The sequence below is a fragment of the Pinus tabuliformis genome, chromosome 8 (genome assembly GCF_031772625.1).
Source record: "Pinus tabuliformis cultivar Carrire ecotype Pingquan chromosome 8, CPIR1, whole genome shotgun sequence".
Lineage (NCBI taxonomy): Eukaryota > Viridiplantae > Streptophyta > Pinopsida > Pinales > Pinaceae > Pinus > Pinus tabuliformis.
In genome coordinates, this window is record NC_142294.1 from 1,382,964,362 (window position 1) to 1,382,990,941 (window position 26,580).

Sequence of the window (26,580 nt, forward strand, 5' to 3'; positions counted from 1 at the left end):
ATTTCAGTTAATGTGGGACAAAATGGGTGAGCCAGACGAGGAAAGAGATAAAATGTTGCCCCAGCTTGAATGAGAATGCTTGGAAGATTACAGAAGGAAAGTAGATTAATCAAATCGATCAAGGGCTCAACTTCACCAAGCTATTTCCGATTCCGAAGCAGAGCTCGGATCGATTTATTCTGCCCTCGGAGTTTGCCCTACCATGCCTAAACAGATTAAAATAACATGACCGAAAAGACGCCTTTGCAGTTTATATCATGGTTTCATTTTGAATTTTAAATCTTGCAAGACTCTGATATTGGTTTTACCTGCTCCATTTTAGGGAGATAGAAGAGCAAGGAGCCTGAATGAGCAGCTGGAAGCGATAAATCCTATGTTGGAAGAGGAACGGATTCAGCAAATTTGGGATGTCAAAATGCAGATTCAGAGGATTTCAAATGAAATTTTGGGACGTGTAGAGCTTAGTCCATCTACCATTTCAGTGGACGAAAATGATCTATCTCTTAGGAATTTTGAAGAATACCAGAAGCAACTTCAATCGCTTCAAAGAGAAAAGGTAAGAATTACTACTGCTTCACTATTTTATTTTGTCTTATGCTTTTGCTAATAGCTGCAATGTGGGATAACCCTAAAGAGAGTTAGGATTTACCGAGTCTATTAGGGTATTTTATGGGTTTAAACGTATTAGCTATGTTCCAAAAAACCAAAAATTTATACCAAGAAAACAAGTTCAAGCTTACAAAAAATTGGTAAGAAAATGGTGATAAGATGTGTATTGCTGTATAGATTGCTTTGAAAAGATCAAGCTTGATGGAGCCAGTCCAGCATGTTGTATCACTCTGGGATGGGTTTCATCTCATGCATAGAGCCGAAATTCATGAGGACCCAATTTTACACATTTATGATTTTAATGGGGTTTGAGTTTTGCTAACAAATCTATCATAGTTCCTTTAATTTTTAAATACTTTTAATTTTCTCAATTAATTCAAGTGTCTAAACCCCTTGTTTATTTTTAATCTGTGGATATGTCTTTTGAATTTGTGATCTGTCCTTTTGCCTTTGTTTTTTTATGTATTTTTGTGTATTTGATCTGTACTTTTGCCATTCGTTTTTTATGTAGAGTGAGCGTCTCTACAAAGTCATCGAATTTGTCAACACAATCCATGCATTATGGTCTGTCCTTGGCTTGGATTTTGTACGTACAGTAACCGATGTGCATCCAAGCTTGGATGAGTCTGAACAATCCAAAAGCATTAGTAATGACACTGTTGATAGGTTGGCTGCGACAATTCAAACATTGCGAGAAGAAAAAAAGAAACGAATGCAAAAGGTTATTTTCATGAGATTGCCCATGCAATTTGTTTACCCCTTGTTTTGTTGGTTGCTATTACCCTGATTTGTATTGCAACATAATGTGGTGCATTGGGTTGATTCTTTTGATTTTGTCATATCTCCAGCGTCAATATTTGGCCACGACTATGCTGGAGCTTTGGAATCTAATGGACACCCCTATGGAAGAGCAATAGATGTTCCAGAATGTCACCTGCAACATTGCAGCTTCAGAGCATGAAATATGTTCTCCCAATGCCCTGTCTATGGAATTTATTAACCATGTAGGCTTGAGAAATTTGGATGATCCTCTGCATGCATGCATGCAGTGTTTATGCATATTGATGTGGTGCGAGCCATCTTGTTTGTTTAGATTCTTAGTGAAATTATGATGATACAGGTTGAAGCAAAGGTTTCAAGACTTGAGGAGCTAAAAGGAAGTAAGATGAAGGAGCTTGTTCTTAAGAAACGAACAGAGTTAGAAGAAATTTGCAGGAGAACACATCTCATTGATGAAAGTAATACTACGCTGGACAAATCAATTACCTCCATGGATTATGGTAAGTTCTCTTGGGTATTGTTTCTTTTACTGCTCAATTCTCGTAATCTCTTTTCATGGTATATACTTAAACAATAATAATTTATTGTAGGGAGAACATATCTTTGATAAAATTATTGGAGTAATTCCTATCTGTTAGGTGATACTTATTTTCTTTCCTTTTATTTGTTCACAGGGTTAGTTGACCCTTCCAAGCTTCTTGAGAGCATTGAAGAGAAAATTGCAAAGACTAAAGAAGAAGCATTTAGCAGGAAAGAAATCTTGGAAAGAATTGAAAAATGGTTAGCTGCCTGTGAAGAAGAGAGTTGGCTTGAAGATTATAACAAGGTAAGGAAGACAAGAACTAGAGATAGTGGAATTTTGTTGTCAAAATTTTCCTCATTGTGACACAAGCGTGTGGATATTGATAACTTTGACAGGATGAAAACCGGTACAATGCAAGCAGGGGTGCACACCTTACCTTGAAGCGTATTGAGAGGGTGCGGGTAGTTGTTAGCAAGCTCCCTGAATTTATCACTCTGAGAGGAAGACCTCGATGTTACTTTGCCCTTGCTGCTAGATGCAGAGAAAACACTGAATGCTGAATTTATCACTCTGAGAGGAAGACCTCGATGTTACTTTGCCCCCGCTGCTAGATGCAGAGAGAAGATGAATGTATCTCTCTAAGGTTTCCTTGCCTGATTCCATCTCAGTTCTTGATCTTCATTCAAATAAATTGTATGGGTCTATAGAGAAACTCTTCAGTGACAATATCTCATATTCTTGCCCATCCCTAGGGGGATGCCTAGAGTTCATCAATTTGGCCAACAACGAGATCACAGGCAGGATCTCGGAGATCAATGGCGAGCACATCATCAAGTGGCTGGACTTATCAGTTAATCGTTTGAAGGGCAACGTTCCAACTTCGATCTCCATGTTAAAGAAAATTGAGCGCCTGGATTTCTCAAGAAATCGGATGGTGGACAAGATACTAAGGCCCATGGGCGAGCTGAAGGAGTTGAGATGGTTGGATCTGTCATGGAACAGTTTCAAAGGGAAAATTCCAGGGCATATGTTGGGTCTGAAGCATTTGAAGCATATGAATCTAAGAAACAGTTGTCTCTGTGGCCAGATTCCACAAGCAAAACCCTTAACTGTTTTCCTGTCTTTTGCTTATGCTCACAATGATCGCCTCTGTGGGTCTTCCTTCCTGCAAGAACCAAAAGCTTTGATCATGGTGGCCTTTAAGCAAAAATTAATTAGTGGGTCTGGTACAATGTCTCATTGCAATTGATATTCATTATTTTAGAGAAAATTTAAATGATGAATAGTCATTGATGCTTGCCAGTGAGAGGGTCGACGTTTTCGCTTTAAGTAGATATGTAGGTATGGTAAATGTTGGTAGCATTTCATTCCAAAGTCCTTTCCTCAAAATTGGAACTGAATTTAATAAAAATTAAATTTATATTTCATTGTTTATGCCTCTCCATCAGAGGCGAGGATGTTTTTTGAAACATGCATTAAATTTCACTATACTGACCATAGTTAGTCCTGAGATAACATCGATAAGGATGAAAATATCGATGTAAATAATTTTGTACTTAGTCTTGAGATAACATCGATAAGGAAGAAAATATTGATGTAAATAATTTTGTATGAAAGTGAAGTGAATCCTGCAATGCGCATATATAGAGCCATTAAGTGATCTAAAATGTGCTAGGTAGATTAATTCCACAAAAACAATTGTTGAACTTCAGACTCTCTCAATCCTCTCTTAAGGTGATACGTGAGGAGATGTCAACCTGAAGGAAATATGCTACATGTCATTACCGGAATTGAAAAATGAAAAATTAGAAATGGAATTTCTTGAAGAGTTACATCATTTGATTTTCTCAATCAGTGGTGTAGGCTTCTCTAAATCTATGGATCTCATTTTTGGTGCATTCAATTTTATGCAAAGGCCATGCAAAGTTCACAGCGTTTTCTTAAGAAGTACTTTTATGGAAAGACCATGCAAAGTTCACAACATTTGCTTAAGAAGTACTGCCCAGCTGTATGAATTATACAGTTTGTCAGAGCTTCATAGTGACAATGGTCTGCACTGTCCAAGCACACATAGATTTGATACAAACTGCTCATTTTTAAATAAATTCAAAACATATTAAAAATATATATTTATATATAAAGAAAGATTTCTCAACTTTTCTTTAAAATATTTCTTATTGCACTGCACTAGTGTGGCAGGTTTCACAAAGAATATGAATCAATGTTGGAGAAGAGTTACAATTGTGGAAGCATATGTTTGTGTAAAAGTCAACCAATACCCAAATTGACAATACAATTGAGATTTTAATTAATTTAATATATATATATATATATATATATATATATATATATATATATATATATATATATATATATATATATATATATATATATATATATATATAATAATTTAGACTATAGATGTTACGTGGTTTCTAATATTCATTATTTTCTATTTTTAATATTTTTGTACTTTTTAATCTTTTATAGAAATTCAATAATTCCAACTTCATATGTCTATCGGCCTCTCTTTGTACTTTTGGGACAATTGCTAGCTATAGATACTATGAATTTCACTCGAGTAGTATTGTCGTGATATTTAGTAGTTAAAGGTAATTCATGTAAAAATTAATAAAGAACTAATGATAAGCTTGGGACATTGAAACCAATGTTAAATTCAAATAAAAGTTTATAAAGTTGAATTTATTTTCTTTTAGTGGTTTATATTTTAAAAAGTAAAATTAATAATTAATGAATAATTAATCTAAAACCTTTCATATCAAGCTGACTTCTCTGTGTATGTAAAAAAGATGACTTTAATTCATGAAATTCCTTATGATCTCGGGTCCGCAAGAAAATTGAATTTCTTATTTGGAATGTCCCAATTAATACATATTCTTGAATTCAAAATAATAAACATAATTTGGAATTTAAAATAGAAAATATATGATAAATATAACTTTATTTTCATATATGAAATCAGTCCTTACTTTTACCCAAAAGCTGTCCATACCATATGTAAATTTGACCGAGTAGACAATCATGGACACTCCACCGTCTTCCTCCTAGTAACATTTTTCTCTTGCACAGTAATCACTGATCATTAATCTTAGTACAACCCCGTAATCTCCTCTCCAGTAAGGTAAATACACAGAGAGAAGTCCAACAAAATCTAGTATAATACAAAGCTTTTGCAGATTTTTCACCTCGGCTATAAGATGCCTGATGAAGGATCGGCAGCTGCAGAGTGAATATTGGGTGATGTACTAGAAGTTGCTATACAGCCTGATGCTTTATGAGGTGCAGATACGCCCTCGCTATGCAGATCTATGAAAGGGGGGCTTGTGGGCGAAGGAAGATGTTCTTTCTCAGAGGTCAACATCGTCACCACACGAGACATTGAAGGCGTCAACGCAGCAGCTGCTTGTGTGCACAGAAGACCGATTTTAATGACCCTAATCCCTACCTCCCGGAATAACTACCCTCCAATGTAGGATCCATAGCTTCCAAAGCTCTCTCTGCGTTATACAGTTTCCATGTCTGGTAATTGACCAATATCAACCACGCATACAACTTTGGTTAGCAACGAATCATAGTTGTATGAGCATGTTAAAAAATATCAACTTCAAAGATGAGATCAACAATGGCTGTACCCGTTCGATGAGGAACTCCGTGTCTTGAGGTGAACACTGATTCTTTCTTCCACTGATAATCTCAAGTATAAGCACTCCAAAGCTGAATACATCTGCTTTCTCTGTTAGCTATCCGCGATATGCATACTCAGGAGCGATGTAACCACTGCACAATACGTTGTACAATGAAATCTCCATATCTTAACCCTTTCAAAATTATATGAACGATATTGAAGATAGAATGCTTACAAAGTTCCTGCAACTCTAGTGCTTGTTGAAAATATAATTTCAACTATGCAACAGTTGAGCCATGCAGCAGCATGAAGACTATAACCGCGCACTTCACCAAGGATCGGGAGGCAGAAACACTCAAAATTTAAAATTGCAGAATAAAGGATCCACTTTAAATCTCAACCGTTAAATCTGGCCGATCAACGGTCCAGATCGTGTCGGCATATCGGCAAGTCGGCATATCGGCGGGTTGGAGCATCGGAGGCAGGCAGTGGCAGCAATATGAAACATCGCCGATGAGCGATCGCCGATATCGCATCAGCACATCGCTATCGGCAATGTCATAGGGTCGGGGTCTTTAACATGAGTAAAGTTGCGATGCGATGAAGTGCGGACCCGATGGCTTCCCAAAACCAAATTGTATAATGTTTGTCTTTTCGTTGACCACCGTGGAGGAAACGCTGAGGCCTTTAATGCATTTACGAAGGTTGGTGGAGGCCCGTCTTAAATGATTATGGGCACATACGTAATTTTTGGTGGAGTCCCATTAATATGAGCATGGGCGCATAGTTTTAATTTTTTTTATATGTTTTATATTTCTTATATACGGCATGTGTTAAATATATAATGTATGGCACACGGGAAGTTTTTTTCAAGGGTGTGCTCACAAAAAAAATATGAGGGTGCAGTAAAAGAAAAAAAACACACAGCAGTGTGTAAAATGTGAAGAACCAGGTGATGTAATTTCTGGAATAGCAAAAACCATGTGTGGTTTTGCACAAGCAGTGCATAAAGAAAATGGTGGAGCGAATTTTGTAAGCCTGTGTAATTTTGTTTTTCACAGCAGTAAACTTATGTAAACTTTTATTACAACAGTAAGTTGTTTTTTTTCACAGCAGTGAATATAAAAAGGATTTTACAGTGATAAATCTTTGTATCAGGTTTTAATGAATAGAATGTTTTTATGGTGGTGAAATACTCTGTCTCTCAGTAAAAGTTTTTTTGAGTCTTCCTGTGCACAAAAGGATCCTGGAGTAAAGTAAAACAGAGCATTGTCTCTGTGTGTGTGTTTGAAAATTGGTTTTGGTATTTCCCCAGCAAAAATACCCAACAGTGGTATCGGAGCAGGCTTAGGCTCTTTGAAGGTGACAAAGAAGCTGAAAGAAGGACCTGTTGCAGCAGTAAAACTTCTCAAGCAAAGTGAAGGCTCAGTCAAGAGAATACTCAGGTATTTCACAAAGTTTTTTTTGTGTTGCTGAAGAAACAGTCAGCCGTTTAAACAAATAGTCAAGGATTTAGTGGCATAGATCAGAATACAAGGAATGGCCAGCACAAGCACTGGTATGGGTTTGTTTAACACCCAGCTCCCACAGTTTAATGGGAAGAACTATGATTATTGGTCAATAACTATGACAGCCCTGCTTGCCTCCCAAGACTTATGGGAAATAGTTGAAGATGGCTTTGAAGAACCAGCAGATGAAACTGAGTTCAATGCATTAACTCAGGGAGAGAAGGATCTGCTTAAGAACAATAGGAAGAAGGATTCAAAAGCCCGAGTGTTGTTGTATCTAGCAGTAGACCAGAGTATGTTTCCAAGGTTAGCAGCAGCTAAGACAGCCAATGAAGCATGGCAAACCCTCAAGACAGCCTATCAAGGCATGGAGAGAGTGAATACAACAAAACTTCAATTGCTAAGAAAGGATTTTGAGAACTTGAACATGAAGGAGTCAGATAACATTGACTCATTCTTCACTCATGTGATTGGTGTAATCACACAAATGAGAACTCATGGAGAAACCATTGAAGATAGGAGGATTGTGGAGAAAATATTGAGGGTCTTACCCTCAAAGTTTGATGCCATTGTCACCACCATTGAAGAGACAAAGGATCTCTCAAGATTTTCAGTTGATGAGCTACATGCATCACTGATAACACATGAGCAGAGGTTGAGTAGAAATGAAAACTCATCTCTAGAGCAAGCCTTCAAGACCCAGATGTCCTTTGGAAGAGGAAGAGGTCAAGGCAGAGGAAACAAGAGAGGAAGAGGCAGAAGCCAGAACAGAGGAGGAAGGAACAGCTCAGCAAATGAACAAGGAAGAGGCAGCAATCCAAATCAGAACCAAGGCCAAGGCAGCAACCAACAAGGAGGACAATATCATGCTCAAGGACAAAGGTATGATAAATCTAATGTTCAATGCTATTATTGCAAAAAGTATGGACATTATGCAAGTGATTGTAGAAAGAAACAGCATGATATGAACACTAGACAAAATGCAAATGTTACTAGAGAAAAAAGCAGTCAAAGTAATGTGTTGTTAGCCTGTAACATGGCTGAAACAAACAGTGAGGAAATTTGGTTTTTAGACTCAGGTTGCAGCAACCATATGACAGGAAACATAGCCTTCTTTTCTGCTTTAGATCAGAATTTGAAATCAGAGGTCACACTAGGAACTGATAGTAAAGTGTCTGTTATGGGAAAAGGGGAGGTAAAAATATTTACAAAACAAGGAGAAAGGAAAACCATAGCAGATGTCTACTATGTCCCCGGAATGAGATGTAACCTATTGAGTGTTGGACAGCTTATCCAAAAGGGTTACAATGTTTATTTTGTAAATGATGTGTGCACCATCATGGATATACCACCCAGCAAAAGATGCATTGTTGAAGTGAAGATGACAAGGAACAGGATGTTCCCTCTCCGGATCAGGGCAGACATGAAAAACAAAGGTGAAATTGCAGCAGTCACCCAAGAGGCCTTCCAAAGCGTGCCAAAGGATGAGAATTGGTTATGGCACTTGAGATTCGGGCATCTAAATTTTGGAGGTCTGAATTTGTTGAGTAGGAAAGGAATGGTGAAAGGATTGCCATTGATAGAGAAGCCGGACAGCCTTTGTGAAGGCTGCATATTGGGAAAACAACACAGAGAAAGTTTTCCATCAGGGAAAAGCATAAGGGCAAAGGCACCCTTAGAGATTATCCATTCAGATTTGTGTGGACCAATGCAAGCTCCATCATTAGCAGGTAGCCTATATTTCTTGACATTCATTGATGATTTTACAAGAAAGACTTGGATATATTTCCTTAAAAACAAAAGTGAAGTGTTTGAGAAATTCCAAAATTTCAAGGCATTTGTTGAAAACCAAAGCGGGCTGCACATTAAAGTTTTGAGAACTGATAGAGGAGGTGAGTATATCTCCAAGGAATTCCTAAGATTTTGTAGAGAAAATGGAATTCATAAACAGTTTACAGCAAGGTACACTCCGCAGCAAAATGGAGTTGCTGAAAGGAAGAACAAGACCATCATGGAGATGGCAAGGAGCATGTTGAAGGCAAAGCATTTGCCAAATGAGTATTGGGCTGAAGTTGTACATTGTACAGTTTATATACTGAACAGGTGTCCTACAAAAGCAGTCATGAACAAAGTGCCAGAAGAGGCATGGAGTGGGAGAAAGCAAGGAGTCACCCACATGAGAGTTTTTGGATGTGTGGCTTATGCACACATTCCAGATCAGCTAAGGAGGAAGTTGGACAGCAAAGGGGAGAAATGTCTATTCATTGGATACAGTGAGGAATCCAAAGCCTACAGGCTGTATATCCCATCTACCAAGAAGTTTTTTGTCAGCAGAGATGTTCAATTCATTGAAGAGGAAGCTTGGGATGGAAGCATAGAGAAAACAGTTAATGTCAAGAACTGTTTGTCTCATGATGAAGATGAAGAGGAGGTGGCTGAAATGCATCCCCAAACAGTAGCGCCAACACAAGGACAGCAAGGGACACCATTGAGGACAAATGAAAGTGCTTCTCCAAGCACACCACAAGGAGGAAATTCAAGTGCATCTTCAAGCACTTGCACACCAAGTGAACGAGGTAAGAAGTTTAGAAATCTAAGTGACATTTATAATGAAGGAATGAATTCCTTATTTGCCTTGTATTGTCATGTTGATGATCCTATTCATTTCGAAGATGCAGTTAAAGATAGGAAATGGATAGAAGCTATGGATGAGGAGATGAATGCCATAGAGAGAAACAAAACATGGGATTTGGTAGAGTTACCAAAAGGCAAAGAAGTCATTGGTGTGAAATGGGTCTACAAGACCAAGAGCAATGCTTAAGGCAAGATTGAAAGGCACAAGGCAAGGCTGGTTGTCAAAGGGTACAAGCAGCAGTATGGGAGAGATTATGAGGAGACTTTCGCACTGGTTGCAAGGATGGAAACCGTGAGAGCAGTGCTGTCCATAGCAGCTCAAAACAAATGGAAAGTCTACCAAATGGATGTGAAGTCAGCATTCCTAAATGGAGTGTTAAAAGAAGAGGTGTACATTGAACAACCTCTCGGTTATGAGAAGAAAGGTGAAGAGCACAAAGTGTGCAAATTGAAGAAAGCTCTTTATGGGCTGAAGCAAGCGCCAAGAGCATGGTACAGCAGGATAGACTCATATCTATTGGATAATGAATTTGACAAATGTGAAGGAGAACCCACAGTCTACATCAAGGAAAAGGATGGTAAAATTTTAATTGTTGTCTTGTATGCAGATGATGTTATTTTCACTGGAAATGACAGTTATCTTATTGAGAATTTTAAATCAGTCATGAAGGATGAATTTGAAATGACTGACATGGGTTTGTTGAGATACTTCTTAGGCATAGAAGTAGATCAAAATGAAAAAGGAATTTTTATATCTCAAGCAAGATATGTAAATCAAGTTTTGGGCAGATTTAACATGGAAGAATGCAAGGCAGCCATCACTCCCACAGTAATGGGATTAAGACTCAGCAGAGAGGACAGCAGCAAGGATTTTGATCCTAGCTTGTACAAAAGTATTGTACGCAGCCTTATGTATTTAACAGCAACTAGGCCTGATTTAATGTATGCTGTTAGTTTGATTTCCAGATTTATGGAGAGGCCTAAGGAGGCACATTGGCAGGCAGCAAAGAGAATTTTGAGGTATGTCAAAGGTACCAAAATGTTTGGCATATTATATAGTGTCTCAGAAAGTTCAGATTTAATTGGTTACACTGATAGCGATTGGGCTGGAAGTGTAGATGATCAGAAGAGCACTTCCGGTTATGTTTTTCATATGGGTTCAGGAGCCATTTCATGGGCTTCTAAGAAACAGTCCATTGTAGCATTGTCTACAGCAGAGGCTGAATATGTGGCAGCTACAGCAACAGCATGTCAAGCAGTGTGGATGAGAAGGATGTTGAGAAGTCTAGGCCAAGAGCAGGCAAAAGCAACAGTAATTTATTGTGACAATAGCTCTGCTATTGCATTGTCAAAGAATTCAGTGTTTCACAAACGAACGAAACACATTGATACAAGGTTTCATTATATCAGAGAATTGGTAAGCAATGGAGAAATCAGTTTGCAACATTGCAGCACTCAGGAACAGGTTGCAGACATCTTGACAAAGCCATTGGATCAGAAAAGCTTTGAATTTTTGAGGAAGTGTTTGGGTATGATTGAATGCCCGACAGTTGAAATTAAAGGGGAGTGTTGAAAATATAATTTCAACTATGCAACAGTTGAGCCATGCAGCAGCATGAAGACTATAGCCGCGCACTTCACCAAGGATCGGGAGGCAGAAACACTCAAAATTTAAAATTGCAGAATAAAGGATCCACTTTAAATCTCAACCGTTAAATCTGGCCGATCAGCGGTCCAGATCGTGTCGGCATATCGGCAAGTCGGCATATCGGCGGGTTGGAGCATCGGAGGCAGGCAGTGGCAGCAATATGAAACATCGCCGATGAGCGATCGCCGATATCGCATCAGCACATCGCTATCGGCAATGTCATAGGGTCGGGGTCTTTAACATGAGTAAAGTTGCGATGCGATGAAGTGCGGACCCGATGGCTTCCCAAAACCAAATTGTATAATGTTTGTCTTTTCGTTGACCGCCGTGGAGGAAACGCTGAGGCCTTTAATGCATTTACGAAGGTTGGTGGAGGCTCGTCTTAAATGATTATGGGCACATACGTAATTTTTGGTGGAGTCCCATTAATATGAGCATGGGCGCATAGTTTTAATTTTTTTTATATGTTTTATATTTCTTATATACGGCATGTGTTAAATATATAATGTATGGCACACGGGAAGTTTTTTTAGGGTGTGCTCACAAAAAATACGAGGGTGCAGTAAAAGAAAAAAACACACAACAGTGTGTAAAATGAGAAGAACCAGATGATGTAATTTCTGGAATAGCAAAAACCATGTGTGGTTTTGCACAAGCAGTGCATAAAGAAAATGGTGGAGCGAATTTTGTAAGCCTGTGTAATTTTGTTTTTCACAACAGTAAACTTATGTAAACTTTTATTACAATAGTAAGTTGTTTTTTTTCACAGCAGTGAATATAAAAAGGATTTTACAGTGATAAATCTTTGTATCAGGTTTTAATGAATAGAATGTTTTTATGGTGGTGAAATACTCTGTCTCTCAGTAAAAAAAAATTTGAGTCTTCCTGTGCACAAAAGGATCCTGGAGTAAAGTAAAACAGAGCATTGTCTCTGTGTGTGTGTTTGAAAATTGGTTTTGGTATTTCCCCAGCAAAAATACCCAACAGTGACGTGCGTTTTATCGTCTTCAAACAGTTTGGCTAACCCAAAGTCTGTTATTTTGGGTTTGTATCTATGATCCAGTAAAATATTGCTTGCTTTGATATCTCTATGAATGATTCGAATTTCAGATTCTTCGTGAAGATAGGTCAGCCCTCGTGCAGTCCCAACAATGATTTCATACCTCTGTCTCCAATCAAGTAAATGGCGTTTTTCTATTTCTGCAAAACATACACCAAAAAGATTAGCAAAGTACAAAACAAACTGAAAGCTCGAACAAATAAGGATCGGCGCAGCGATTGAAGAGGGAGAAACAATCGAATATAAAATTATAGAGGCTACTGTTCTGGAGGTATTCATAAACTAGTAGCCTTTCGGAGTTTTCGATTGAGCAGCCAAGCAGTTTCACTAGATTCCTGTGCTGAACACGACTGATGAGATTTACTTCATTCAAAAATTCCGCATCTCCTTGACTTGAACCTATTTTCAGCCGTTTAACTGCAACCTCTCTGCCATCTGGTAGATCCCCCTGCCGATCAAGAAGCATCATGCCAGGTCAATAATATTTCTGTTGTTTCTCCATTAACAATGGTAACTAATATAAATTAACCTGAATGTAACACGAAACACTCACTTTAAAGACGCATCCAAAACCGCCTTCGCCAAGCTTTCTCTCTGCGTGAAAATTAGACGTGGCCCCTCTCAGAGTCTCGTATTTGAAAACAAACTCCGGATTCGCTATAGTCACCCACAAGCCAATTTCTCCTTAGGCTTCTGCGGAAACAGTTACAAATCGTTTAATTATCTTGCGAAAAAGAAATAGGGAAACGGTTCATAATATCGGTCACTGAATCATCTACAATTTCAAGACCTCTCATTTGAGAATCATGTTCCCAATTTTTTCCGCGAGAGAAAAATTTCAGAAGGGATATGGCTGCAATTAATCCAATCGTAGCGGCCGCTACTCCTAGAGTTACCCCGAGCGCCTGAGATCTTTTTGCTTCTGCAAATTTACACAACAAATCTCAGATAATTTGCACAAGAAATCTCAGAAAATTCACACAAGGAAACTCAGAAATCACCAAATGAAATCTTGACAAAATCCCCCACGATATTCCTGATAATTATAAACTATGTGAAAGAAGATACTTGATACTCGAGGGCTTTCTGGCGGCGAGGGCAATGAGGACGGTGATGGCGACGGCGAGATAATTGGAGGATCAAAAATCGATAAAGCTCGGAACGCAAGTAGCAGTTCACAGATCCGAATTGTGACCCAATAACTCCAGCTTTGTAGTTGTTATATATTTGGGACAACGCAAAATTCAGGCACTTCTCGCAGTCTTCTTTGGACAGAGCGTCCCAACACTGCGCCAAGCTGTAGATAAGAACTGTGGAATTATAGGGCGCAACGTCTTGCTCCGCAGAAAAAAGATTGGGACTCTTCGCAGCTTTATACAGAACATTTTGGAGCATGGCCCTAATAGTAATTGTGAAATCTGGCTGACTGTTTTCCCCGGCATTGCATATAAAAAAGTTTTATGCGTTCTCATTAAAATTGTTGGAAAAACTATGATTGTCGTAACGTAATAAGCAGGCATCTAGTATCATGGACGCAGAAGTTTTGTTGCATTCTCCAACAATACGAGTGCCGATACCAGCGCCGGATATAATCGTGGCTTTTGCAGTGGCCGCGCACTGTTTGCAATCGGAGGAGTTTAAATCTGCCCTGCATTGTGCAAACCCATAAACCATACTATGGCTGTTTTGCCCCTCATCATCATTAGATGTATTGAATCCACTCGTAGAAGCGTTCCCCACCAGTGACTCCAGAACCTGGTTCAGATTACTCTGAAAAGCGCTACCGTTCGTATATTCGCTATTCTCACAAAACCGTCTAACGGGAATATTGAACGGATTAGCAGCGAACAGGGGCATAAGCATACACACACTTGCGGTAAGTACGAGGCTGCTAATTAAATCTTTCATCTTCATAGCCATTGTCCAGGCGTTCTCGCAATGTTTTCCTCTACTCTAATTAGAAGAGAGCAGGTGCTTCGGCAATGGCGTTGGCAAGTTAGAGTTATAGCATTCATCTTCAGTTTCATATTACATGGCCAACTATCAACGAACGCAAGGTCGTCGCAAGTTGCTTCCGTGGAATCAGTTGAGTGGAGACGAAGGTGGGAAGCAATTAAGAGAGCGAGGTCGTGATCGTTACTGTGATAACTATTGGTGGTAGCCTGACACCCCTACACAGCCCATTGAAACCACAATAATTTAATTTGTGAGATGGGTATCCATTCGGCAGAAAATATATATTAATCTGCACGAAGTTTGTGATCTATAATTAATAATCGCTTCAACTATTATCTTAATAAGTGAAATGAACGACCGCCAGAGATCAAATGTGAACAGAAAGATCACATTTGACTTTCAGGATTTCATTTCAGTTTAGCTTTTCGATAATGATGAGTAATATATATATATATATATATATATATATATATATATATATATATATATATATATATATATATATATATATATATATATATATATATATATATTCCGTAGGAAAATTGATAATAATTTTAAATTTAATATATATTTTATATATCACATCTTTTATTACATTGAATTGCGCAAACTAATATTTGAAGTGTGAACTTCAAATAGGTTGGAATAAGTAAATATATGGTAATGATGCACTGTAATTTATATATAAATATTAGGTATAATTTATAAATTATAAATAATAGGTATAATTCATATATAAATAATCTGGAGGAAATTTAATAAGACTATTTGTTTAGAAAATATAAAGAAATTATATAGAAGGAATTTAATTGGACCATTTATTTATAAGCTATATAAAAATAACATGAAGAGAATTCAATAACACTATTTACTCTTTTATTTTTTGGATGGCATTCTTTACATACAATGAATTATTGGAAGTAATGCTTCCATGTGTTGTTGTGAGTTGTCATTTTGAGTTCCCAAGGGTCAATCTAGAAGTTGTTGGTTCTTATGTATGAGTTGTAGTGGTGATGAAAATGTTCTTCTTAATAATAGGGTAATGAAATTGTTTTACAATGAATTATTGGACATAATGCTTCCATGTGTTGTTGTGAGTTCCCAATGGTCAATCTAGAAGTTGTTGGTTCCTATGTATGAGTTGTAGTCTTGTAGAAAATGTTCTTCTTAATAATAGGGTAATGAAATTGTTTTATAATGAATTATTGGAATTAATGCCTCCATGTGTTGTTGTGAGTTGTCATTGTGAGTTCCCGAGGGTCAATCTAGAACTTTTTGGTTCCTATGTATGAGTTGTATTTGTGATGAAAATGTTCTTCTTAATAATAGGGTAATTGGACCAATTATTTAAACAATTGCAATGAATTTTTTAATGACAATCAAAATATAGTATTATTCTAAGGGTATCACTACAATGTCTCATGAAAAACAAAACAAAAACTATTTAAAACCTCCAATAATTCAATTTCCCATAATATATATATATATATATATATATATATATATATATATATAATTTACTAAAATATTTTTCCATAAGAAATTTAGGTGTAATGATTGGTGCACATGTGCATTATGGTGCAAAACACCACATATAGAAGAAGAAATAAATAACATTATTTTTTGTCAACAAAAAGGAATAATTGAATTGAATACTATTTATTTAACATTAAATTTATCATAATAAGGAAACAAACTTACATTAAATCAATTTTGCTTCACAGTACACACAATCAATTTTCATCGTCTTCATATTAACCCACAAAGAAAATATGAAGATATTATTGATAAATCCAAGCAAGTGTGTTATCGGGAAAACTAGTGTCTATGCAGAGCTGCTAGTCCCACTAAGGCTGGTAGCTACCTTAGAAACAAACAAACTAAAACTACTTTCGTTTTCCTTTATGAGAAATAGATAAGAGGGGAATAAGGAGACCAACCTCTGTCTTGCGCTTGGTTCCTTGCTCGATTCCTCTCCCTTCTGATAGATCTTTGCTACTCGCTTCCTTTTCTACCCAGCTTCAAAGAGCACCTATAGAATCAAAGCAGCATAACACTATCCAAGAACATAGATCTATTATCATAAACAATATAGGACCAGATATATATTGGCCACACAAATGCACATAACATCAAGCATACAAGAATGTGGAGGAAAACTTGAATAGCTTTATTGATAATCAAGAAAGAGCAAAGAGGATTACAACCAATTGTTCTGACCCAGCATCATCCTCTCAGCAAGAAAGCCCTTCTTCACCTCATGAAAAGCTTAGATCACCCAGCACTATGATATTGCACCAAGAAGCCAGCAGCACTTCCTTACAACATACAAAATTCCAGCCTCTGGATCTCTGGGAGGAGGGATCCATATATAGATGTTTGCAAGGGGGGTGAGTCAGCTTTTGAGAGTTGATTAGTGTCCTCTCTCTGATAGTTCTTGATTCCACTTGGAGATTGATGATCTCTTACTCATCCCTAGGCGAATGCATAGAGGCAAATGTCACAGGAGAAGTTTCTAGAAGATTCCATGATCCTCCACATCGCAGATTGACCCTGCCATTTGTCCACTCTCGCCCATCGCACCCCATAGAAGGGATTTTCAAGATGCATCGCACCTACTGTGTGTATTTAGGTGGGATGCAGCGCACTTTGACCATGGAGTAGGTGAGATGGTCTAGTTTTGACCAGTTCTGAGCAGTTTTTCATGGAGAACTTTTGGGAGAAGATTCAATCAGTTGACCTTGTTCTTTTAGAGGTTGGAAGAAAATTTTTAGGGAATTAAGAGCCCTTGGTTTATGGACATTTATGATTGGGGTTGCAGTGCCCAAAAATGTCTATAATAGTTGCCCCCTAAAGCATGAGGTCTTTAATCTGTTGATGTCGGGTGAAATGCTTTATCATGAGGATCTGAAGTTCTTTCAAGCTGGAAGGAGACCTGTAATAAGATACAATACAATACATTATCTTCATAATATTTTCATGATCTAGCTGAGGCGGGCATTCCCATGCTCAACTTTATAAATTCATTTTCATGTACATAAGACAGATAATCGTCTGAGTGTAGACTGATGATTCTGGTAGAGCCATCATCCCTTAGATTGGATGATTATCTGTGCAGTAATGATGTACATTTGATGTCTTTATTTTCCTAAATATATCCTAAATATATCGCAGCCCAGATGGATGAAACTAGATCCGGGGTCTTCAATCTCGTTCGATCTTCACTCAAAGTATAAGTCAACCCATGTGAGAGATGTTCTGGAGTCGAACATGGAAAGACATCGCCTGATTACTAGCCAATGATGTAAGTTGTTAACAGGTGCGAGAGGAATCACCGATAATGATGATGACCCTCAAGGTACTGCAGTACAATTCACGTGGTGTGAATAAGGGACTTGGCGTCAAACACCACACAGAATCTTTCGGTCGAAGGCCATTGATGTAAACCTGTCGCCGGAAGTAAGAAACTTGCCATTGAGGCATGCAAGCTTCAAAGTACTGAAAGGGTTGTTCCTAGATCGACTTCTTGGATAGTGAGCTAATGTCAACAAGAAGCGATCCGTCATAGGAGGGCCTTAGTGAATCCCACATCAATGACACGGAACGAAGCAAATGATTTTAATGGAGGTGAAAACGATCTGATGATATAAGGTTCAGGGTGGCGGTCATGAAAGAATGGAGTGTGAATGTATTGCAGTGGGTGAGACACAGGTGTATTCTCTGAGTGACTTCTCTTGAACATATCGGCGACACTGACATGATGGATTGGTAGCATTAACCCCAAATATGGATGGTGTGACGGAACCATGGTGATGTGACCAGTGAATAGAATAACCCAACCCGACTTGGATGTGGAGTGAAAGTGTCACGTTCAAGAGCGACTTGCTACCAATAAAGTTTCTTCAAGTTTTCTTCCCAATTTTTCCCCAGTCATTGCTGACCAGTACCTCTTTATTTTTGTCAAGCTTGAGGAGGATAACATATGTTTGTTCTATAATTTGCCCTTCGGGCAAACCCATCGCTATGTTTTAACGAGCCTAGCAATATTGAAACTCATTCTTGTCTGTACGAACAAGTTTGTCGCTATTCGGTTTTAACGAGTTTAACGACAACGATAACTCGGTCCTTTTCAATTTTAAAGAGTCTGAAAAAGGGACATAAAGAAAACTCTAATAGTCCTTTTTCGTCATATAATCCCTTGAGTCCGAAAAAAGTATAAAACAATACAAAAGGGATGGATTTTCGGTACTTTTAACGAGCCGAAAAAAGCAAGCGCTCGATCTTTTTGTGTAATAATCCCTCAAGTCCAAAAAGATTAAAATCTAAAGGAGGGATAGCACTTCCAGTCCCTTTAACGAGCTGGAGAGGCCAATGGCTCGGCAATCTTTTCATATTTTACGAGTCAGTTGAAAAGAGCTTAAAGGAGACTCATTTTTTGAGGAACGAGTGATAAATATGGGTAGCAGCTGATTCTAGGTAAGGTTTGGAATTTTCCAATCACGGCAGTGTCACAAGGATGGCTAACAGGATCACTCTTCACAGTTGTTCCTCAAAAGGGTAAACAATCAAATGGAGGTGAATGATCGGCCAAAACAAAGTGCAGGTGATGATGAGAACACGACCAAGGCTTCAAAGGCTAATGGTAATACATTCACAATGGTTATTTACCGGAAAATGGTTCATTTTTTAATAAGCTTAAACTCTGGGGGAACATTTGCTCATTGCTTATGTTTATTTTTTAACGAGCTTGAATTCCACGTTAAAACTGCTCGAAATCATGGTCATTGATTGTCTTGATTTTACCATTGACAACTTTGTTCTTTCAAAGGTTGTACTGTCTGCTCAATTGCTTCATCAAACTATTAGAAACGAACAATATACGTTTGAAAAATGAGTTAAAACACTAATATTTTACTTGAATTACGTGAAATGTAACTTAAAAGTGCTTTTTACCTCTCATTTTACCATTTCATTTGAACTTTGGTTTGTTGGAGCTTTGGAGGTGCTTTCCCCCTTGGTTTTCACTAGCTGATTCCGGGAGATTCTGTGGATGATTCTTAGCGTTGTCTGGACTAGGTAGGAGCTAAACCTAAGCTCTTTAATTTCATCCTTTCCATTTTGCATTCTGAGCATGTTTTCTGGTTTTTCTGAGCCTCTGGGGTTTGAAAAACTCGCCCTGGCTCCATCGCACCTCTTCTACATCGAAAGGTGCGATGCATGCTGGCTTGGCCATTGGCCATTCAGCATGCATCCCACCTAGAACACTGCTGGGGGTGCGATGGGCGCAAAGAGGGCCATTTATGCACAGTTTTTCATGGAAATTTTTGCCTGTTTCTCACCAAATCAGGACCTTGACTCTTCTCTTGTTTGTTTCAGAGATTCATTGGAGCAAAATGCCTATTACATGGCGAGAACGTGAGCATGAAGAAGAGGACATGCTTGCTTTACATGATCCGATTACGGTAAATGCACTGCAGAACTGTGGCCTGTTCAAGTTTTTTTCGCATCTCTTGCATGAGGCAACAAATCAACTTGTTGCAATATTTTCTTGATGCATGGGATCCTACCACCCAGGTGTTCCAGATTAGGGGCAAGTTGATCCCCTTGACTGTCGTGGACATCTATTTTTTGACCGGCTTAGCGAGGCCGGGTGCCCCTATCTCATTATCAGGTTTGGCCCATGGGGGTGAATCTGTGAGAGATTACATTCGCAGGTATTGCAGAGAGGGATCTCAGCCAAGTAAGGATGGCAAGATCATTATTCGAGACGTCACTTACAGGTCCCTGAGGAGCATTCTGTTCACTTTTGCTAGACTGGCTGGTAGTGCAGCACTTCACGTGGCCAACAGGTCTTATATGCAGTACACCTTGGAATGCCTTGAACCAAAGGTGTTCAACTAGTGTGATGCAGTACTCTCTGTGATGAAAGAACAACTGACCAAGGTGAAAAATGGAAGATTGAAGAACTTTGGATATGGTTCTATCCTGATAGCTTTCACCTTGGAAAAGATCCCGCTGATGCAACCGCAGTATGTTTCACTTGGTTTGCCTCCACTGACTGAGCCACAGATGCAGAGATGGGTCGACCTTATGGCCAGACATGCTGGTCAATCCCAGATTTCCTTCTCTGATACCTTTTACGAGTGGTTCAACCGTCAGGAGATGGTTTTTTCCGAGTATCCATATGCTGGTATGGATTTCCGGGATGATCCAGATTTGGTACTGCCTGCTGGCGAGCAGTGGGGTGTCATCGGTAAATTCTCTGACCATATCTCTGTTTATCATTTCTATTTATAATGTTCTTGTGCTTTCTTCTATCAGGACTAATCAAAACTCATGTGCTCATGCAGATGTTGGACCAGTTCGACCAGTAGTACGCCTGAGAGTGCCAGCTGCCGCTCCAACGGGAGAGGGTGCAGGAAGGGCTATCCTTCGCAACCTTGATGTGGTCGAGACTCTTTCAACATTGCAGGATCAGGTCGAGGACCTTACTCTTGTTATTCCGGACGTGAGGACTGACGAGCTGCCCCTGAGGTTTTAGTGACATACTACTGGTGTGCCGAGTCGGTGGACTAGGCTTTTACGCATGATTGCACAGGTGGTGACTTGTTATCACCAGCATCATTAGACTGGGGTGCTCCCTAGCGTTTTGAGTTTTGGGTCATTTGACCAATTTTGTCTTGGTTACAGAACATTATTTGTAAGCCATAAACAGTTATATGTATATTTTTGTTTTTTGGAGTTGTATTTTGGTTAGGTTACATGATCCTGATGCAAATACTGATGAAATTCTTCTTTTTATAAATGTTGCAAATGTCTATCTAACACATAATTTGCCAATGAGTCTGTTAATGTGTTTAAGTTTCTGGAAATATGTTGATATTGAATAAAATAAAATTGTCTTTCCAAAATCTTGACCCTTAGGAACATACGATAGATAGCTGGATTTCGGATGGAGTAGATACCAATGAGTTGTAGTATGATGAGCTGTGAGTCTAGCCTGACGGCAAGTTGGCTTATGCCATGTGTGATGGCATCAGAAAGAAGTTCTATCAACGCGCTATATTCAGTGATGTTATTTGTTGACCGACCAATACATACCCCTTTTAAACTTACTAACTTGCCGTTTGGATCAAAATTGGCCCAGGCCACAGAAGATAGGTTCCACGAACTACGACTCGCTCCGTCGGCATATCCAACAAAAGATTCCAATGGGTCTGACATCTACGACAAATGTAAAAAGTGGATTACTCGACCAAAACAATTACTCTTAGCGAAAACAAAAATGTAACAAAAGCATATAGGTTACCACACTGAATCATGCGTAGTAACGCTTAAGGTACAACTCGTTATGGACTTGTGCCAGTGGAATCCCGTCATAATCCATTAACTTGTAGGCTTCTTTTGCTAGCACTCGCTCAAAAATAGGGGCCCATCCATAAAGACTTGAACTTACCTGCTCCCAATTTATCGGATTCCTGGTCATAAAGTAAGACCAAGTCAACTTCTGAGAAGACACGGGGTTTGACATTCTTGTCGAACTGCGCCTTGACTCGTTTCTTATGGGCTTCGTTAGCCAAAGCGGCATCATGACGAGTTTCATCCAATTGGATTAGTTCCAAGAAACAATCCTTCTCTTCTGAAGTTCTGAGGAGAAGGTCGATTGCGAGTTTGAGGGACAAGATTTCACACTGAATTGGTAAGATTGCTTCTAGGCCATACACCAGTTGAAAAGGTGTGAACCCGGTTGCATTCCTTACCGATGTTCGCTATGACCACAAGGCTGAGTACAGGATTAGGTGCCAACTCCTTTTATGGACTCCAATCATCCTTTTCAGCATCCGCTTCAGGACTTTGTTGATTGCTTCAACTTTTCCATTGGCCTGTGGGTAATATGGAGTAGAGCTGTTGTGGGACAACCCTAATTTGGCAGCCAATTCAACCATCATGTGATTGTGAAAATGTGATCCATGACCTGTGACTATAGATTGTGGGATGCCGAATCTGGCGACTACATGATTGAAAAAGAAAAGGGAAGTTGTTTCACCAGTGTTATCTAATGTAGGCATCGCCTCAGCCCATTTGGTAAAATAGTCTACGTCGACTATGATATACCCATGCCCCCCGGGCGAGGTGGGTTTACATGTCATGAAATCAATGCCCCATTTGGCAAATGGCCCAACAACAACTATCAGTTGCATAGGTGCGGGTGGTTTTCTGGTTTTGCTATCAAAAATTTGACATGCATGGCAACTTCTGATTGCGGTTATGCAATCTTTGAACATCGTTGGCCAGAAGTATCCTGCTCGTAAAATTTTTTGCGTTATAGCATAACCAGATTGATTCCCCCCACACATGCCTAAATGGAAATCATTCAGGACTTTTTCGGCCTCCTTGTGGGTGAGGCACCTCCTCAGAACTGTATCGACACCATGACAGTAGAGTGTATCACCGACGATCATGTAATCTTTTGATTGGTATCGAATACGTTTTTGTTCCAAGCAGGAGGTATTAGACCTATATTTTTGGGTTTGGAGATAGATGATTATATCTCCATATCACGGATTGCTTGAAGATATCAGAAACAATGATTCATCCATGATGGTTTGTTTGGATGTTTCATCGTTGGACGACGATGGGAGATCGCATAGTAATTCCGCGAAAACCAGGGATTTCTTTGATTTGGATTTTACTAATTCCATATCAAACTTTTGGAGAATTGCTATCCATTTTGAATATTCGCCCCCCACCAACTGTCACAACAATATATAAGTCATGAGGTTGCAAGCTGACAAAATGGTAGTTTTTCGAAAGAGGACATAGTGTCGAAATCTCTGTATCACTTGAACAGTTGCGAGAGCCAGCTTTTCAACATAGGAATACTTGCTTGCTGTATCATTTAAGTTCCTACTCAAATAATATATAGGATGTTCAATTCCGTTTTCTTCTTGAACTAAAACCATTGCGATGGTTTTATCCGCTACAGCCAGATACAAGTTAAAGTATTTTTTATAATCAGGAGCATACATTAATGATGCTTTCATTAGGGATCCTTTTAAAGCATCAAAGGAAGCTTGCGCGATCTGATCCCAGATGAAGGGCACTTCCTTTTTCAATAGACGTGTATAAGCTTTAGCAAGTTCGGCATAATTTGGAATGAACCTCCTCAGAAAGTTTGCTTTCCCTTGGTTTTTTTGAATCTGAAGCAAATTTGAAGGTGGAGGCAAATTTATGATTGCTTGAACCTTACATGGGTTGAGACGAATCCTGTCCTTTGAGACTACAAAGCCAAGAAAACGACCATAACTAACACAGAACACACATTTGTGTGGATTGAGTCGTATTTTATAGTGCCGGCAACGTAGAAATATCACTCAAAATGCTGCGGATGATTGGTTCGCTTTCGCGAATGAGCCGAAAGGTTGTCGAGATATGGTTGAACGATGTTTTTGATGTCATGGAAGGCATAATTCATTGCCCTCTGAAATGCTTCCCCTGCATTCTTTAAACCAAAGGGTAATTTGCGATATGCAAATGTGCCCCACGGACAAATAAATGCAGTCTTTGACTAGTCCTGTGGGCGGATATTTATTTGATTATACCCTGAGAATCCATCCATAAATGAAAAGATTTCACATCTGGCGCATTCATCAATTATCTGGTCAATAAAGGGTGTAGGGTAGTTGTCTTTCGGACAAGCTTGATTTACATCCCTATAATCGACGCACACTCTAATTGTGTGTCAAAATGAAGATAAAATTAGTAGAAAAAATAAACGAGAAACGTATAGACATTCTAATGACATTTGTTCCTTGATTTTTCATCACAGGAACAATGTTCGATACCCAATCGGTTAGAGGAACCAGGTAAATAAAACCAGCATGGAGAAGTTTCTCAACTTCTGCCTTGATAGCAGCGGCTTTCTTGGGGTGCACCTGCCGTAGCCGTTGTCGCACCGGTTTGACATCTGGATACATCTTGATTTCGTGTTCAACTATACTTGAGTCAATGCCTGGCATTTCATCGTATGACCAAGCAAAGACATCTCTGAATTCGTGAAAAAAAGTGTTATATATTTCCAGTTCCGAAGGAGAACAACATTTGCCAACATAAATATTTTCTACGACATCCGTTTTGGTCGAGATATTTATGGTGATTTTCTCTTCAATATTGGACAAGTTTCGCTCGGAATCCACCATGTTTACAGTATTTGATAGGAAATCAAAAATTGAAGGATGATGAAGGTCATCTGGAGTATCTTCCTGATAATCCAGAAGATGTGAACGATGGTGGTAATCTTCCCATGATGCCCCTTCAATTATCATTGACTGAATAATTCCTTCGTCGGTGTAATGCACTTGCGACCAAGGACCTGAAAGGGTGCCATATTCCTTAGACCTATCTATCCAAATGCTTGATGAGCATTGATTTAGGTCTACCTCCCATGCCGAAAACATTGATTGCTATGATATTTCTATTGGGCTTGGAGGCAATACCTGCGGATGATCCATGTTAATATCGTTTTCTGAGATCTTTTGGGCCGAAGATGTCATATTGCAGGTTCCTACTATCGCCACTTCCGCCAGATTGATTGGAGGTGGGAGGGCAAAAGTCTCCATTAATATAGGGTCTTTTAGTAGGCCTAATCCGATATTTTGAAGCCAATGGGGGCTTCCATGGATCATCGGAATGCTTCCCGTAACTTGGGAACTATTGGGGAGAAATGTTTGTTGGTCGACGATTATAATTCCTCCTTGAAAAGGAAATGCAATCTTCCTAAAGTAGGTCGACACAACCGCAGCCATAGCATATATCCATGGTCTTCCCAGTAGGATGTTGTAATCGAGGTTTCCGTTGATTACTTTGACATCTATTTCTACTGATTTTCCCCCTAGTTCAACTTGCAAGTTACTTAGAATACCATACGGGGTATATGTTCATCCGTCAAATGCTTTTAATGTCGTCGAAGATCGTGACAAGGTTGGAGATCCTAAATTTTTCCAGCAACTCATTGACATAATACATGTAGATGCCCCCTCATCAATAATTGTTCTATGAACAGTTTTGTTGAGGGCTTTCACTTGAATGAGGAAAGCTAGTTGAGCTGGTTACTGTGGATCATATACTTTGTGATTAAAGGACACAAGATTAGAATCCTTTGGGTCTATCCCACCTATGGCTGATAATAAAGCCTGCTTTTGGGATGGGAAATTTGGTAGTACTTCAAGTGTCGACATAGCAGATGGCGATTGGGCCAGATCTTCCACTATGTTATAATGTTGTGCTGCTCTGGCACGAGGATTAAATGTTGACTTGTGTACTACTCCCTTTGGTGCTTTTATTGTTAGCTCTGGAATGATGGGCGGCGCAACTTCTGTCGAAGTTGTTGTCGAAATACTAGGTTGATCTTTATCCTTGTTGTTCAACAGCTGTGGATTCCCATAATCTTTATTCCTTGTCGATATCAAAGCATCATTTTGCTATTTCGAAACCGACAACATCAGCACTTGGGACGGGGAAGAATTTTCACTAGCAACCAGATTTGTCCCTAGATTTGGAAATGGATCAGTCAATACCGCCGAGGTTTTTGAATTCTTGAAGAATCTTTTAAGCTCAGCTTTATGTGGACAATCTCTTGTCCAATGATCCTCATCACATATTAAGCATGGACTTTTTGGTTTCCTATCTCCAGGAGGGTTTGCAGAAGAATTTTCAGGTGATGATTCCTCCTATTTCTTCTTCTTCCCTTTGTTTTTCTTCTTGCCCCCTGGTTGCTTGGTTTCTTTGCCTTTGTCAGTCAAGACAGCATTTACTTCGGAGGTGAGAAGTTCTTCTTTTTCATTTTGACTGGAAATCTTACGGGCCTTTTTAGATGTAGCATTTGTCGATTTCGTGTCTGTCGTACCAATCACGCCATCGTCGGCATGAGAGTCATTGTTCGATTTAGGAGGAGGAGGGACGGAAAATTCCGGTCTGGGAGCGTCAGGGATTTTATCGTAGAGCATGTCAGACTGAGTATAAATCAAGTCTAAATATTGAGCACGAGCAATAACCTGCTTTTCAGTGACGATTCCTTTTTCCACATCTTCTGTAATGGAAGGTAATAATGACTTAATAAACCATTTAGCTAAAAGCTGATCAGGAACATACGTTTTTACCATTCTATGACGACGTCGCCACTCATGAATATGATCGGATATGTGAGTGGCCGTT

At 39.0% G+C, this 26,580-nt stretch overlaps 2 protein-coding genes and 1 pseudogene across 2 annotated transcripts; 1 reads left to right on the top strand and 2 right to left on the bottom strand.

Annotated features, from left to right (window-relative positions):
• Nucleotides 1–236: 236 nt before the first annotated feature.
• LOC149240706 (65-kDa microtubule-associated protein 1-like) lies at nt 237–2,657 on the top strand (annotated as a pseudogene).
• Nucleotides 2,658–12,542: 9,885 nt separating this feature from the next.
• On the bottom strand, nt 12,543–13,803 carry LOC149240707 (cysteine-rich receptor-like protein kinase 27). Its single transcript, XM_089370287.1, has 5 exons — nt 13,484–13,803; nt 13,305–13,330; nt 12,938–13,065; nt 12,773–12,856; nt 12,543–12,548 (listed from the first exon to the last, which is right to left on the bottom strand). Exons 1-5 carry the CDS (start codon nt 13,801–13,803, stop codon nt 12,543–12,545), a joined length of 564 nt encoding a protein of 187 aa, XP_089226413.1.
• A 63-nt stretch (nt 13,804–13,866) lies between these two features.
• On the bottom strand, nt 13,867–14,328 carry LOC149240708 (plasmodesmata-located protein 8-like). Its single transcript, XM_089370288.1, has one exon. The coding sequence runs from the start codon at nt 14,326–14,328 to the stop codon at nt 13,867–13,869; it is 462 nt and encodes a 153-aa protein (XP_089226414.1).
• Between the last annotated feature and the right edge of the window lie 12,252 nt (nt 14,329–26,580).

Coding starts and splice junctions, on each gene's coding strand:
- LOC149240707 (XM_089370287.1), bottom strand. CDS start 13,803: ATGCTCCAAAATGTTCTGTATAAAGCTGCGAAGAGTCCCAATCTTTTT. Junction 13,331..13,483: donor CGCCGCCAGAAAGCCCTCGA/GTATCAAGTATC, acceptor GTAAATTTGCAG/AAGCAAAAAGATCTCAGGCG. Junction 12,857..12,937: donor GTGTTTCGTGTTACATTCAG/GTTAATTTATAT, acceptor CTTGATCGGCAG/GGGGATCTACCAGATGGCAG.
- LOC149240708 (XM_089370288.1), bottom strand. CDS start 14,328: ATGGCTATGAAGATGAAAGATTTAATTAGCAGCCTCGTACTTACCGCA.